At 50.6% G+C, this 16,971-nt stretch overlaps 1 protein-coding gene across 8 annotated transcripts in view; it reads right to left on the reverse strand.

Annotated features, from left to right (window-relative positions):
- Window positions 1-13,373, reverse strand: part of MPRIP (myosin phosphatase Rho interacting protein) — a 180,495-nt gene extending 167,122 nt beyond the window's left edge. For 5 of the 8 annotated variants that reach the window (XM_084861484.1, XM_084861481.1, XM_084861480.1 and 2 more), the window contains exon 1: window positions 12,818-13,372. In XM_084861484.1, coding sequence (XP_084717610.1) covers window positions 12,818-12,940 — 123 coding nt within the window. In that variant the 5' untranslated portion in view covers window positions 12,941-13,372. Of the gene's footprint in view, window positions 1-12,817 lie in introns of all 8 variants that reach the window. The other 3 variants (XM_084861485.1, XM_084861486.1, XM_084861483.1) reach the window with 2 other exon arrangements.
- Between the last annotated feature and the right edge of the window lie 3,598 nt (window positions 13,374-16,971).

The raw sequence follows: 16,971 nt of genomic DNA on the forward strand, positions 1-16,971 counted from the left end.
GACTTAGCTCCTTCTTGGCAGCTCAGCTAATCTTCAAGTCAGACAAACAGAGGAGGGAACGAAGCTCCAAGAGGCTTGGCCACCCCTGCACACAGCCACAGCTGCCACCGCCTCAAAGCCAGAGCCAGAGCCTGCAACCATGAGGGCTGTCCTGGACCCGATCCCCACCTGGACTCTGCCATATAAGGAGCACTAAGCTTTGGCATCATCGCCCACATCCCACCACTCCTTCCCGCACTTTCTCCACCATCTCCACCCAACAGTCTGTAGTGCAGCATCTGGCTTGATGCACTGATTCAAAACACGGCACTAACAGAATTACCACTGCTCCCAGCAATCAGTTCTCCACCCAGAACAACTGAGAATAGGTGGTTAAGCAAAAACGTGTTCATAGCACCACTACTGACACCAGCCAAAAGGTGGAAGCACCCTAAATGTCTATCAACAGGTGAAGAGATAAATAAATACCCTTACAGTAGAATATTATCTTTATCTATACTAGAGGCCTAGTGCACAAAATTTGTGCTGGGGGTGGGGGAGAAAGAAAGCACCTTCTCCAATCTGGGACCCCCGAGGGATGTCTGACTGCCTGTTTAGGCCCATTCCCACCGTTGGGCCTAAACGGGCAGTCAGACATCCCTCTCACAATCCAGGACTGCTGGCTCCCAATCGCTTGCCTGCCAGCCTGCCTGACTGCCTGATTGCCCCGCTTCTGTATGCCAGCCTGATCACCCCCTAACTGTTCCCTTGCTAGACCAATTGCTCCTAACTGCCTTTCCCTGCAGGCCTGATCCCTCCCAACTACCCTCTCCTGCAGGCCTGGTCTCCCTCCTCCCTCCCCTCCAACAATTGCCCTCCCCTGCAGGCCTGCTGCAGTTAAATATTTTACCCTTTGTTCTCCCTGCATGATCTACAATAATAATCTGCTTCGTGCTGTTATTTATTGCTGTGTTGCTCACAAATATCTGAAAGAGAAGTTGGGGTGCTTCACTGGGCTGGAAAAAGTTTAGCTACATCAGAAAGCAAGTCTAATGAAGCAAGTCTAATTTATTCTATATTTATAGAAGACTAAGTTGACTTGCACATGTGTGACACATATAAAGCTCTCGCTGGTGCCAATTGCATGCATGTGTTTCAATCTGTCATTGTCGATCGTGAATTTGGTTGACACTTTTATTAAAGAGAAATGGCAAATTGCAATATTAAAATATGTCTTCTAGTGAACTTCCTTCCAATGTGCACAAATTTGTGCACCAGGCCACTAGTTCAGTCATAAAAAAGCAATGAAGTACTGATTCATACTACCACATGCATGAACTCTGAAAACATGCTGTGCAAGAAGCCAGACAAAAGAAGACATATTGCATTCTGATGAAATTTCCTGAATAAGTAAACCCACAGAGACAGAAAGCAGATTAATGGTTGCTGAGGACTGGGAGTAGAATGTAGAAAACCACCATGCAATAGTTGCTGGTGTCCTTCGGCGTGATGAAATGGTTTAAACTAGAGTGGTGGAATTTGCACAGGACTGGGGATGAGCTAAATACAACTGAATTGTACTTTTCAAAAAACTGTTAATTTTGTCATGTGAATTTCACCTAAACTCCCCACCCCCACAAACACATGCAGGCATGAGCATGCACAGTGCTTATTAGATCCCAGGCACAGAGGGACAGATACACAGTTTTTGGCCTGCTCTTCAGTCTCCCTCTCACTCCCCACAGATGCCCGCTCACCCTTCTACCCACACACATACCCTGCAAGCCCAGTCCAGGCTCTCTGGACTTCAGCAATTAAAGAAAGAGGGGAAAGTTACATTTAAAAAAGCCTCTTCCCAACCTGGCTAGTGTGGTCAGTGGTTAGAGCATCTGCCCACACACCAAAGGGTCACAAGTTCGATTCCCAGTCAAGGACACACACCTGGGTTGCAGGTTTAACCTCTGGCCCAGAAGAGGCACGTGCAGGAGGCAACAAATTGATGTCTCTCTCTCACTTCTTTCTCTCTTCCTCCCCTCCACTCTGTCTTCCCCTCCACTCTGTCTTCCCCTCCTTCCTTTCCACTCTCAAAAAATCAATGGGAAAAATATCCTAGGGCAAGGATAAAAAATTTGCCACCTCACCGAAACCGGTTTGGCTCAATGGATAGAGCGTCAGCCTGCAGACTGAAAGATCCCAGGTTCGATTCCGGTCAAGGGCATGTACCTTAGTTGTGGGCACATCCCCAGTAAGGGGTGTGCAAGAGGCAGCTGATCGATGATTCTCTCTCATCGATGTTTCTAACTCTCTATCCCTCTCTCTTCCTCTCTGTAAAAAATCAATAAAAAAAATATATATATATAAAAAAAATTGCCACCTCTTCCCTGTTTGGTCTTGACAAGGAGCCATGGCCGTGGGATTTGGGGAACATGACACCATTTGTAGCAAAGGGGGAAAGTGTAGGGACAAATTTCTGGGGTAAGAGCTTTGCATGAAGAAGTCACACCCCAACCCTCAAAAAGCAGTGCTTCCATCAAAAAACAGGCAGGAAAAAAAGAAACAAAACATCTAAGTAGTTCAGCCCAAGCCTCACCCTCCAACCACACCCTTCCCAGCACACACACACACACACACACACACACACACACGCCCTTCTGACAGGACAGCCCTTCGCCCCTGACACGAGGGGCCGAGGGCCACACACACCCAGAAGGCCCCACTTACGCCACATGGAAAACAGTGGAAGGAGGAGGCCCAGCGTTAAGACTGTGGGCCTGCACCCCAGCTCTACCACCTTACTGCACTACCTTGGGCAAGTTACAGTCACCTCATTCCATCTCAGCTTTCTCAGCTCTTTAATGCTTCATCTGGCTGCTGCGATTATAAGTGAGTTAACAATGGCCGGTTTACTATGAATGCACCAGGGCCTCAATACATATTCCCAGAGCATGTCACTGCTCCTGTGATTTAGGTTCAGGAAAACCTCTGCACTCCAAAGAAGAGGACTCCTAAGCTCACAGGGTTTCGGGTGGGATGGAGACGCGGGACTGTGCCGAGAAGGTGTCCGCTTGTGAGAAGAGCTTGTGCACAGGCTTTCACAAGGAGCCGGTTACACTTGCCAAGCCCCGAGAGACGGGTCCCTTGGCAAAAGGCTCACTCCTTTTCAGAAGGTGGGAGGGCAGCGGGTGGATTTCCTGCCCACCTGGCCAGCGATGTGGGACTGACCTGGCTGCTCTCTACGCTCCTCTGGCTAAGTCAGCCAGGCCCCAGGGTATGAAGACTGATTCACACGCAACTGCTCCCAGGGACACCAGCCAATTAGTGGCTTCTCTTAACCCCCTCTTTGCTGACAGTGACTCAGACACTTACCACCAAAGCGACTTCTGACACTGGGCTCAGCCACTTTCATGGGTCCCATTCCTGGGACCTGCTCTGTGCACTCCTCTGGGCGTGGCAGGGCTTAGGGGGCAGGCCACTGGCCTGGATCAGCACGCTCTAATGTGAGCTGGTGAGCCGATGGCACCCGTTCTCTTCATTTGCTGCCCACTACAAATTCTTAAAACCAATTCGATCTTTACTGTGTACTTACTGCTGAAAATCAAACCAAACCAGCAAAATGATGGCCCTTCCAGTCCCTGGGGCTAACTGAGGAAGTTGCTAGGGTGATGCCAGGCAGCTCAGTGGGAGAGGAGGCAGCCTGGGCTTTGTTATGTGGGTGTGGGGGTACACAGAAACAGAGTGGGGTCAGCCAGTCCACAAAATCACAGAGGGAGGGCCCCTGTCTGGGGCAGTGCTGGCAAAATGAACCCCATTTACTTGAGCTCCCACCACATACCCAAGCATTGATAAATTCGGCACTTGACATTTCTTTCCGCTTCCACCACCTTCATGGCACCCAAAGACATGGTGGTATTATGGCCCCGGGTTTTCAGAGAAGGGACACAGACAAACTCTGAGTAACATGCTCAATCAGCATTAAAATGGAGCCAGGATGTTCATCCAAATCTGAGCTAAATGCCCCCTCCCCTCACCCCCCCACACACACACAGACACACACACACACACACACACACACGCACACATCATTCCATTCCCTTGAGCACATTTAAATGAAAAGTGGAACTGGGTCACATTTCTAGGTCAGAGTGGGTCCCTAGACAGAAGACAAATAAACACCCCAACTCTACTTAGTCCACGGCTCCCTACATCCAGGTCACTCACCAACCTGAGTGGAAAGGCTCTAGGTGTGGCACCCAGAAGCCTGGAAATGCTGGCTCTTTCTCTGATTCAAATGAGACTCCCAGCAGCCACAGCCCACCAGCCCCTTTAGCTACGGGCCAGGACTCTTAGGAGGTGAAAGACCAGGTCTGAAGCTGTGGGTAGAGCCTTGCGGCTCTGCCCCATGCTTTAGGACCTACAGAGATCAAGGACACAACTATTTCCTGATTCCAAATTCCTGCTTTGGGGGAAATAGCACTTCCTGTGCGGGGCTAAGCCAAAGGTGTGGTCACTGCCACAGGCCAGCAGCCTGCCTGGGGAACAGGGGATACCCCGGGCTAAGGAGATTTCAGAACGTGCACGAGGACCTGCAAAATGTCCGGAACAGCCGACTCCCCACATATACCCCACACCCCCCAGCAACTACGAAATCCAAGTCAGGGTAAGGCCTGTTTTTATAGAAAAGATTATCTGATGGTAAGGCCAAACAGGGCTTTAGAAAAACCCGCCCTGCCCTTCCTATGACCTAGGGAGGCCGCTGAATCTCTCTGAGCCTTGGTGGCTCCATCTGCTAACTGGGGCAATACCTCCCTTTTGCTTAATGGAGGGAGATCATCCAGCCCTGCAGGTCCTTGCTCTCCCATAGCTAGGAATTAGAAGTCCATTAGCTTTGAGTTATTTGCAATACCCCAGCCTGCTACAGAAACAGAACATGTTTACAAGTCAAAGTGAGCGGGGAGACAGACCCGTGGCCTCAGAAACACTGGTGTGGAAGCCTCATGGAACCGAGTTATAGATCACAGCCCACGGCTAGGCAGCTTGGTGACCTTGATCGGGACACCTAACCTCCCATGTGGTCATGCTGCCACCAGCCTGCTCTCCTCCCAGCTGCCAAGGGCAGGATGAGGTCATGGTCTGTAACACTTGATTCGGCGAGTGGACTCAGGAGGACTCGCTGGGCCCATCTGCTCACTCTCACTGCAAGTTGCCCCGTGTCCAGCACAACATGCAAAGGCCAAACTAAAGCTGTGGTTACATGTGAACTAGAAGGAGCCTGACTGGAAAACAACAACAGTGAGTGGTCTGGAGGCTCCAGCCCCAGTCCACAGAGCCCAAATGCCAGGGAGTCAGCCACTTTCCAAAGGAAGTGGTAACATGATGGAAGCAGTGGGCATGGGCACCCAGGTTCCGTCCCAAGGCAGCTGTGAAACCATCCTGGATGATTTCATAGGACCCTCAACCGCCCACACCATCTAGGGTAGTGATAGGAGACTCCTGAGATGAAGAGCCGAGGTAGACAAGCAGCCAAGCTCCAGGCTTCTACCTAATGTAGCCCAGAACTGTCACTCTAGGCCTCACATATGGCATTTCCACATATGAGTCCTTTGAATAAAAGACTCAAGATGCAATGAAAGTTTCAAAACCACTGACCTGGTGCAACTGTGTCATTTCAAAGGGGAAAGTGAGGCTTGGAAAGTGAGTTTTCAAGGATGAATGAAAAGCCTACTTTCTCGGGTTGAATGCTTCCAAATTAGCACTCAGTGCTCTTATACCTCTCCCTGCCCGCCCACCTCCCGTCCACAGTACTAGGACGACCCAGTGGGAGTTACTTCTGCGTGTCTCTTTTCCGTTTTCAATGTTCTCCCCTCTCTTTTAAGGCTCAATGGCAGCTTGAGAACAATTTAAGGATACTAGTAAACATTCCAAGTGAAAATTCTTTATTTCAGCTAAACAATATCAGGGTCTAGTAATCAGGAGACAGCCTAAACAACGGCTGTTCCCCCAGCAGTGGTCCTCAGGAAGCTTCCTGGAATATTACTCACCAGCAGGGGATTCGGCCACCTCCACAGGCCTGGCCAGCATCCTCCCTTGGTCCCATTAGCACCCACTCCCTGCACAGCGAATATGGGCTCCCACATGTGAGTGGGAAACCGAGGCGCAAAGAACGAGTGACCTTCCCGGCCACCCTGCATAGTGTGTGCCAAGAATAGAACATAGGTCTCCCATTGTAGTCCTCCTCTGGAGCAAAAGAAAAGAATCCGAGACAAAGGTCAGGCAGCAGGCGAGCGCAGGGAAAGGCAGCAGGACACAGCTGCAGAACACTCCGCAGAGACAAAGCACTGTGTCAGATCACAGCCACCCCCCCACACACACACAGCACGGAGCCTGGAGGGGGGCACACCAGCTCCCCCCACCCCCGCTCACAGGCTCCCTCTCCAGGGACAAGCCAGCTTGGCCTTCGCCAGCACCCTCCTCCCTTTGCCCCTGGATAGGGAATGAGGATCAGAGGCCCAACGCTCTCAACCACACTAAAAAGACACATCAAAGAAGCCAGCCAATCAACCACTGAGAACCCCTAAAAGTTGGCCAAAGAGACACTAAGGAGGCGAGGGGCACAAACAGGAGCCCGGAGAGAAACTGCATCTGCAAAGTGCCCTCAGGGAGGACAGAGACCTACAAGCACAGATTTCCCCCTCTGTTCCCCCCCCCCCCGCCCCCCTGCCCATAGCCCAGCGGCGGGCAGGGCTGCTGCAGTACAGCACCAGCCCCTCACGGCTCTGGCGCCCCTGGCAAATGGCTGGTCTGAATTGAAAGGTGCCATAAAGGTAGAAGTGCACATGACTTTACATGTTGAAAGGAGAGTAATTTGGATATGTTAGGTTAATTAAAATTAACTTCACCTATTTCTTTTTACTTCTTGAATGTGACAACTAGAAAATTTTAAATGACAGATATGGTGGGTCTAACCAAGAGGTTTGGCAAGCTAAGCCTGGTAGACCAAATCTAACCTACTGGCTTTTTTAAGGCCCGAAACCAAGAATGGATTTTTACCTTTCTAAATGGTTCTATAAGTACCTACAGAAACTCCTCGATGTAGCCAGTTAGTCTACAAAGTCTGGAATAGTATTTACTATCTGACTTTTTTTTTTTTTTTAAGGTAAATCCCTGATCTAGACTCTAGAAATAATCAGATAATCACTCCAAATGACACAAAAAGCAGAGGGCAGGCTTGGATGTATGTACCTGTGTGTGCACGCCCACTTGTGATTTTGTATGTATTTTTATTGAAGTAAAACTCACAAAAAATTGACCGTTTTAGAGTGATCAATTCAGTGGCATTTAGTACACTCACATGCTATGCAATAGCATCTCTATCTGGTCTTAGAACAGTTCACCGCTCCAATAGAAACCTGATCCCGTCAGCAGGCACTCCTCATTCCACCCTCCCCAGAACCGTGACAACCACTAATATGCTTTGTTTCTATGGATTTGCCTATTCTGGATATTTCCGGTATACAAATCATAGTCTGTGACCCTGCATCTGTTTCTTTCACTTACATCATGTTTTTGAGGTTCAATCATGCTGTAACATGTCTCAGTACTTTATTCCTTTTTATAACTGAATAATATTCCAATGTATGAATAAACCATGATTTGCTTATCCATTTATCCAAACATGGACACTTGGGTTGTTGCTATGTTTTGGCTACTGTGAATAGTGCTATTATGAGCATATGTATAAAAGCATTTGGGAATGCTTTTATAACTTGTAAAGAAGACGTTTGTATGCATAAGATTAAAACTACAAACAATAACCCTGAACAGTGTTGCTCCTATGGTTAAAGCATCAGCCCACACATCAAAGGGTTTTGGGTTCGATTCCTGGTCAAGGATATGTATATGGGTAACAGGTCCCATCCCCCACCACAGTCAGGATGTGTGCAGGAGGCAACCAATCAATGTGTTTCTCTCACAATGATGTATGTGTGTTTCCCTTCTTTCACTCTCTCTAAAAATATCAATGGAAAAATATCCTTGGGTGAGGGTTAACAAAATAAATAAATACTCACTATTTATTAAAAGGACTGCAAACTATAAAGGAAAATATGGAAATTTAACTGCATTCATATTTAAACCTACCAGATAATAAAGATAAATGAACATACATAAAAATTAAAAGTGACACCCTGCCGAAACCGGTTTGGCTCAGTGGTAGAGCGTCAGTCTGCGGACTGAAGGGTCCCAGGTTTGATTCCGGTCAGGGGCATGTACATTGGTTGCGGGCACATCCCCGGTAGGGGGTATGCAAGGGGCAGCTGGTTGATGTTTCTCTCTCATCGATGTTTCTAGCTCTCTATCTCTCTACCTTCCTCTCTGTAAAAAATCAATAAAATATATTAATTAAAAAAAAAAAAAGTGACACCCTGAGAGAAAATACCTGCACTATATGACAGGTGTCAGATTAATACCTAGAACGGAAGTCACCAACTCCTGAAAACTATCTGGCTATGTAAATAAAGTTTTATTGGAAACAGTCATTTCCCATTGGTTTATGTATTGCCTACAGCAGCTTTACACTATAATAGCAAAGTTTCATAGTTGCTACAAAAACTGTATGGCCTTTAAGGCCAAAATATTTAATATCTGGCATTATATAGAAAAAGTTTGTGGATCCTGACCTAGAATACATACAGAAAACTCCTACAAACCAATGGGTGTGGGGAACTAACCCAATTAAAAACAAAACAAACAGCCGAAACCGGTGTGGCTCAGTGGATAGAGCGTCCGCCTGTGGACTTCAAGGGACCCAGGTTCGATTCCGGTCAAGGGCATGTACCTTGGTTGTGGGCACATCCCCAGTAGGGGGTGTGCAGGAGGCAGCTGATCGATGTTTCTCTCTCACCGATGTTTCTAGCTCTCTATCCCTCTCCCTTCCTCTCTGTAAAAAAATCAATAAGCCGAAACCTGTTTGGCTCAGTGGATAGAGCATCGGTCTGCGGACTGAGGGATCCTAGGTTTGATTCTGGTCAAGGGCAGGTAAATTGGTTGTGGGCACATCCCCGATGGAGGGTGTGCAGGAGGCAGCTGGTCGATGTTTCTCTCTCATCGACGTTTCTAGCTCTCTATTCCTCTCTCTTCCTCTCTGTGGAAAATCAATAAAAAATATATATATTACATATTTTTTTAAAAACAACTCACGGCAAACAATAGAAAATGGCAATGCACAAAAGAAATAAAATATATTTAATAAATATTATAAAGACAGGCTTAACATCACTGGTAATTAGGGAAAATATTAAAGAATTAAATCATTTGATAACATCCAATCCTGGCAAAGGTACGACACAGCCATTTTAGGAAGGCAATTTAGTAATACCTGTAAAAAATGTAATACGTCTGATGTTAATCCAGTCACCTTTTTTAAGGATTTGCCCAGAGAAATACTTGCATTCATGCGGACACACATGTACCCAAAAGCATTCAGAAAGCCATTCGTGGAAGCATCCCTGTTCATAACAGTAAAGCCCAGAAGTAACTTCGTTGCTCATCAATACATAACTATCATACATACCTGGTGGTACACTGTGCACAATGAGTTTTGTACATTTGTATTTAATACCATGAGGAGAGTTGTAAGATGTGTTACTAACAAGAAAAAAATATGTTGCAAATACGTACACACAGTTTAGGTTAAGAAAGGTTTTAACTATGAATTTGAGTCCATATCTAGCAGGAAATGCACAGGAGAAGAACTGAAGGACAGATGCTACCCTGTGGACAGGGGCTGGGGCTGGAGGATGCCCGGACAGGTAAAGGATTGCTGCTTACTACTTTGCCTGGGTCACTCTGAATTCCAGTCCTGAGGAAAGACTACGGAACTGAGCTGGCAACCTCAAGGGCCCTAGTGGAATACCCGAAGCCTGCTCTCCAAGGAACCTTCTGGAACGTAATCACCCTTGACACCATTCTCCTCCCCACATGTCTGTGGAATGGCCACTGCAGACCTTTGTAGGGGGAGAACAGGAGATGAAGAATCCTGACTGTGTCCCCGAAGTGGGCAAGCTGCTCCCTTCTCTGGGATTTGGTCTTCTCATGGTTAAAAGTAGATTAGCTGATCTGAAGGCTCTTCCAGGTCTGAGGCTACGATGCAGTCCCTAAGAAGTTTCTGTACCTTTCTGGGGGAAAACAAACAAAAGCAAAAGCCACAGCTGTGGGAATAAGCTCAAATCAGACGCCTGGGAGAAATGCCTGCCCCTGGGACCATGACATCCCAGGGCAAAAGCCAGTTTCACTGACTTCAGTGTCCTCGCCTCTTAAAGGGGGCGGCCTCAATTACTGCTGATCTATCTTCCAGCCTCGATGGTCTAAAATAAGCTCAGGGCAGAAAAGGGAGCAGGAAGCAAGGACTTGGGGAGACTGATGGGAACCAATTGGCTGAGGTTTTCTAAAGAAGCCGGAGGCTGAGAGTAAGACGCTGGGGTGGTGAGGGAGGGCCGGATGCAGAACGCGGTAAGGGCTCTTGGCAACAGCCCTGGTCCCCCTCCCCTCTTCCAGAGCAGTTTCTTCCTGAAAGATCCCAGGAGGTGGAAGGCTGACCTAATCTCCTGCAGCACAAATAGCCCCTCATTATTCCAGAAACTGCCTTTCAGGCCTGCTTTAAAATCAACAATTCAACTGTGAACACAGTGAAAAGAGGAAAAGTACTTTGAATGTATAACCCTACTCCTTTGAATCAAATTAATTATCAACAGATTTTTAAATTTTTTTAATAGATTCAACTCATACATACATATTTCATTCTAGTCAATCTAAACCTAAGAATTGGAAACAAACCCTCTGACCACTGCCTGGAATAACCAGGAAACTCTCAGAACAACTCCGCCAAGCTCAGTGGCCTCCTACCCCACGTTAACTATTGCAGAAGTGTTTGTTGTTTGTCTTTTTAAATGGTAAGAAAAAAAATCTAGTAAAACATCAGTCCTTGCTTTTCACAATAGCCTGTTGAGTGAGGTTAAGTCAGGAATCTCTACTCCGGTTTATAGAAAAGGAAATGAACTAGCCCAGCCGGTGTGGCTCCAAGGTTGAACATCGACCCATGAACCAGAAGGTCAGGGTTCAATTCCCAGCCAGGGCACATGCCCCATCCCCATGCAGAAAGCAGCCAATCAATGATTCTCTCTCATCACTGATGTTTCTCTCTCTCTCTCTCTCTCCCTTCTTCTCTGAAATCAATAAAAATATTTTAAAGGAAATGAGCTGTTCAGAGGCAAAGGGACTTACTTGTTCAAGGTCATACAACTGAAAGTGACAGCCAAGACCAGAAGCAAGGTCTCCTGGCTCCAGGTCCAGGACCCCGTTAGCACGTAAACTGCTTCCCAGAAAAAGGCATCGGTCAGACGAGGGAACCTCCTCATGAACCGGCCCACAGCCAGACACCCAGCCAAACCCCGCGCTCCCTGAGCGCCTGGCCCTCTGGCCTAACGATCTTACGGACCCGCAGCCTGGGTGCTAGGCTTTGGTCGTCCATGGAAGGAGTCTTCCTGGCTGCTGGGAGCCTGGCCTAGAGGAAGGCATATGTCCCGACCACAGCTCCTGCCCTGACACCCAACTCAGCGAGGAGGGACCTGTGAGCTTGGCGGCAGGACAGCGGCCCGGGTGCGCTTCACGCAGCGTCTTGCCCCCGGGTTCTTCTGAGAAAGCAGGGTAAGCCAGGTCTCCCCAGGATGGAAGGCCTCTCAGGGGCATGGCAGGAGCTCTGGAGAGGACAGGGTCTGGAGGGGGGGCGGGGGGGCACAGACACCCCCAAGGGAATGAGACAAGGTTGGGTCAGGAAATCCAACAAATCTGAAAGCCCCCAAGACCTCTGTGTTCCCCAGGAGCTCGGAGGGCAGCCAGTGCCAGGTTCCCCAAGACAGTGGGCCACAGCCGGACTTCTTGGGGAGCTGTTACCAATACAAATGCCCTCCTCTGCTGGGTCACTCCAGGGCTGGGCCCAGGACCAGTATTTGCAAAGAGGCAGGTGTGGGAGCTACAGAACCGTCCTAGAGCCCTCCCTCATCTGACTGATAAAGGAGAAGGGAACCGACTTCCCCCAGGACCCAAGGTCTCCTCACCCCTTGACAAGTGATGGGCGGGCTGGGCGAGAGAGGAGCCCCAGCCCTACCACCAACAGAAGGCCCCCCAGCTTAAGTTCAAGGGCAAGACCCCCTCCCCAGACTCCCACCCCTGACAGCGACAGTAAGAGAGAACGGGCAGGATGGGTCTGACAAGCGGGACCCGCAGTCCACCCACCAGCCCCGCTCCGGCCGCCTCTCTGAGGGGAAAAGTCCAAGTCGGGTCCCACGACAGAGGGGGGGGGTGGGGGGGGGGGGTCCTGGGAAGCTGCAAGAAGTCCTCGGCGCTTTGTTCATACTAAGAAAAACCAGGCATTTTTGAGTCACCCAAAAAGCATGAATCACACGGCAGGGCGATGGGAACGGGAAAGGATGTTATTTTTCGGCATACTTGAGGATTTTCCCTTTGTCCCAGGCCATCAATACACTCCCCCCCCCAGCCCCCTCCCTCCCTCCCTCCCTCCCTCTCTCTCTCTCTCTCTCTCTCTCTCTCTCTCACACACACACACACACACACACACACACACACTCACACACACCGGGACTAAAGGCATTTTTCCGGCTTTTTTTCATTTCCCCGGAGCCTTCAGAGGCACCCAGCCGCGCCCGCCCCGGGACAGGCAGCGCCGCCTCCTTTCCCCGCGGGGCTGCGGCCCCGGGAGCCGGGCGGGGAGGGGCTGCTCCGGCGCGGCCTCGGCCTCGCAGGCCGCCTCGCCGGGCCCGCTCACCTGCGTCAGGTCCTCGTCGTTGAGCAGATGCGACTCGCGGGGCTTGAAGCAGTTCTGGCACTTGCTCTTGTTGAAGATGTTGGCCTGGAACTTCCGGCACGGGTTCTCCTTGGCCGCCGACATGGCCGGCGCGGCGGCGGCGAGGCCCAGGCCGGCCCGGCAGACGGCGGCAGCAGGGGCGGCGGCAGCATGCACGGCGGCGGGCGGTCAGCGCGGGCGCCGCGGCATGTCCCCGCCTCGCGCCGCGGGCCGCCGACGCAGGCCGAGCGCGCCCCCGGCGGGCAGGGCGGCTCCGCGGGCCGGACGTGGGCCGGGCCCTCACAGAGCGCGCGGCGCCCGCCGCCCGCCCGCACAGCCCCCGGCCGGCCGCCGCGGGCCCATGGACGCGCCTCCCGGGCCCTGCCTCCGCGCTCGGCCCGCCTCTCAGGCCCCGGGTCGCCGCGGGCTCCTGCGCTCGGTCCGGCCGCCTCTGCCCCGCGCCCAGCGGCCGAAGCAATGGGAGCGGAGCGCCTCGCGCACTCCGGGCGGGCAGGCGGGCGGGCGGGCGGGCGGGGCGGGGCGGGCGCGGGGGCGGGGGAGCACGCGGGGCTGTGCGGAGCGGAGCCTCGCCCCGACGCGATCGGCGGCCCTGCCGGCCAATGGCAGCGGTGAGCTTCAGCTAACAAAGAAACCTCTCGGCCAATGGGAGCCGGGGGCGGGACAAAGCCGTGGCGTAAGGTAGCGTGTAGGCGGGGAGGGGGCGCGCGCGGGGACGTCAGTCAGGTTTGGTGGACCGGCGCCGTGGCCGGCGGGCTGACAGCTGCAGGGGCGGGAGCCGCGGGGGGAAGGGGCGGACCCGACCTCCGGGCGGGCTCCCTGCAAACCCTCCATTCCAGCGGCGCCTTCCCGAGCCTGTCTCCAACCGGAGCCGGGCCTGGACCTACTGTGTGCCAGCCCTGCCTCCCTCCATCGTAGAAATCCCAGGCAGCATTCCGAGAAGTTATGAAACACTAGGTAGGCTTCAAGGATGACTCAGAGATGTCAGCCTCCAGGAGCTGTCAGTCCTGTTATGGGCGGTGAGTAAAGCGAACTGTATGCCACACACTAACTTAGGAACTCCTATCCCCATGATGTGGTTGAAGTAAGAATCAATCTGTGCAGCCTCCCGGCCCATAGACCACCTGGAGAGAATGGAGAGAGGCACGGGCAGGAGACGCAGGGAGCCCAGAGCGGGAAATGCACTCTTTGGGGAAGTGGGGGCGCTTCGAGGAGGCAGGGAAGTGTAAGCAGATTGTGAGAGACGCGGAGGAAGGAGCAGGACAGACCTGATGCCAGGTCCCCAGGACTTGGATCCAAGCTCAGGCATATAAATGTCATGGTGCTGGCCCCCAGGACTCAACTATCTGAGTCTTTAAACGGGAGTGAGCTAACTCACCGCTCACAGCGGAGTGACGTTGAAACACGGATTAGTGGCAGGGACAGCTGCTGTTGCTTAGGGAACGGGAAGGTTCTGGGAGAGAGAAGTAGCAAATGCTTCCAGAGCTGTGTACTTTTCCACTGATCATCTGGTGGTGATCCGATCCTCGGGAGGTAGATTTCAATATAGTAAGAAAATACTTTCCTCCAAAGGGAACTGAAGGAAGGCGGGTCAGAGTCCTCCGCAGCCTGAGGAGAACGCGAAGCTCTATCTCTCACGAGCTCTGCGGCCCTCAGCAAGTCCCTTCGCTGCCGCCTGCCTCAGTCACCTCATCTACACAATTGGCATGGTTGTGTGGTTGTTGTGAACATTACATGATATAATGCTGTAAAATATTGAGCATAATGTGGCAAAATGTTAATTTGTGGATCTAGACCACATGTGTCAAACACAAGGCCCGCGGGCCAAATCCAGCCCGCCAGGCCTTGCAATGTGGCCCGCACCGCGCTGTCATCACTGCACTCCGCTGTCAGTTTATGACATTGTCAGTTTATGACTGTTCAGTAAACCATTCGGCCTGCGATTTAGGCTGGATTTTAGATTTTGGCCCCTTCTCTGATTGAGTTCGACACCCCTAATCTAGACAATGGGGATGTAATGTACCGTTATTGCAACTTTTCTTTTGGTTTAAAATTTTGCAAAGTAAGTGGGGGGATGAGGAGGGAGGGAGAGAGACACAATTCTTGCTTGTATAGAATGCGCAGAAATTGATACCAATGGTTGCCTCTTGGGAGTTGAACTGGGTGGTTGAGCAACGACCTACTTTTAATTTTCACTGTAAGCTCTTTTGTTCTCTTTGGATTTGATATTGCGTGAACGTACAACTTGTTTGAAAAGAATTTCTGAAAGTCCTACCATGCCTCAAGGCCAACTCAATGGCCACTTCCCTTAAGAAAAGGCTTGGCATGTTCTGCTCAGACCCGGGGACACTTGCAGCATCTGCCCGGACAGGAGGGGCCACAGCTGGGCACACAGAAGCATTTGAGTCGAGCCTGCCTGGAAGGAGCTCACACTTAAGCAAGTGGAGAGATGGGAGGCAGACAGACAGATTCCGTCCAGGGAGCTGAGATGCCTACAAGGCACCCAGCTGGTCTGCAGCTTCGGGGACAGCTCCTGGCAGGAGGCGGGGCCTGGGCTGAGTCTTGAGCTGACTGAGACGCAGCCAGGAGGAGGGGAGGCAGAGGAGCTCAGGGGAGGAGCTCTGTCAGGGTCTTGAAAGCAGTGGGTGTGTTCATGAACACAAGCACCTTGATGTGCCTGGGTAGTTCAGAGAGATGAGAGTAGCAGCAATGAGGATTATTGGGAGGATTAAGTAGATGTGCATTTGGAGGTTTAGCATATGCGTGTGAATACCTATTATGACAGATTAGAGTTCAACCTCCTCAGGGAGATCGGTGTTGTTGTTGTTGTATAATTATTTTTATCTCCATTTTACAGAAAACAAATATGAGGCCAAGGTGTTTAAAGAGCTTGTCTATGGTCAGAATACAGACCCTCTCCGCGAGGAGGCAGCCCAGGAGGCTGACACCAGAGTTGCCTGGGCAATGGAGAGCCATTAGCTCACATTTTTAGATAAAAAAATAAGGGCTGTTGGTCTGGAGAATGAATCAGAGGCAGAGGACTGGAAACATTATCCATCAGGAAACTACTACATTAGCCCAGGAAGTAGAGAAGGCAGGGACCTGAACTAAAATAGGGCCAATGGGAGAAGAAGACGATAAATGTGGGAAATATTTAGGAGACAGAATACATATATTTAATCTCAGACTGTGCTACGTTCCAAAACCTGACTAGACTGTGAGCACCATGATGGCAGGACGAATCCGGGTGTCTGCTGCAGGCCTAGTGCCTAGTTCAGTGCCTGGCACAGGGTAGGTGCTCAAAGAGAATTAATGACCTCTTACTGCTCTTTTATCGTCATATCTCCTCCCCAGATTATAAAACCCAGGCAAACAGGGTTCCAGGGACATAGAACAACACTATGCACAGGGCAAATATTGTGAACAGATCAGCATCCAGTGGATTGGACACTTACGATGTGCTCACTTTATTGTATATCTCAATGTATAATGTATATCTCAAGGAAATAATAAAAAGCACGCAATGCAAAGGCCTCTCAAGGGGGCCCCAAATCCAGATAAATTCTGCTCTGTGTACCTGACAACTGCCCTGGGACGTGTCTTTGCATCATCCAGTGAGGGAGCAGAGCTTTCATACACACACACACACACACACACTCACATGCACACACGTGTGCACACACAGGTACCCACTCTCACATGAAGCTGTAGAACTCCCACACACACATACACAGGCACACACCCACAAAAGGTAGCCACTATTTGATCTCTATCACCACCATGGTCCCAAATGAGAACTTCAAATCCTTGCAGTTTGGTCCAAAAAGCACTGTCCTGGTGGTCAGAATGGAGCCACTCTGATTGGTTGGTGAGGATGCTAATGAGGCCATTATAGTAGTGCAGCTCCAATCGGACAGGGGGATTTCAGCCCCGTTGGTTGAAATACTGTCCCAGGAGCTCCTTTCAAAGCTGGCTCAGACTCAGGAACGACACGGTGCAGGCCCGCAGGCTTTCTCCGGAAGGATGGCTTGCATGAGGAGCTGCTATGCTCTGTTTTTTAAATGTTTTAAAAAAATATATTTTATTGATTTTTTACAGAGAGGAAGGGAGAGGGATAG

The sequence above is a fragment of the Pipistrellus hanaki genome (genome assembly GCF_964339955.1).
Source record: "Pipistrellus hanaki genome assembly, chromosome: 16".
In the NCBI taxonomy this organism is placed as follows: Eukaryota; Metazoa; Chordata; class Mammalia; order Chiroptera; family Vespertilionidae; genus Pipistrellus; species Pipistrellus hanaki.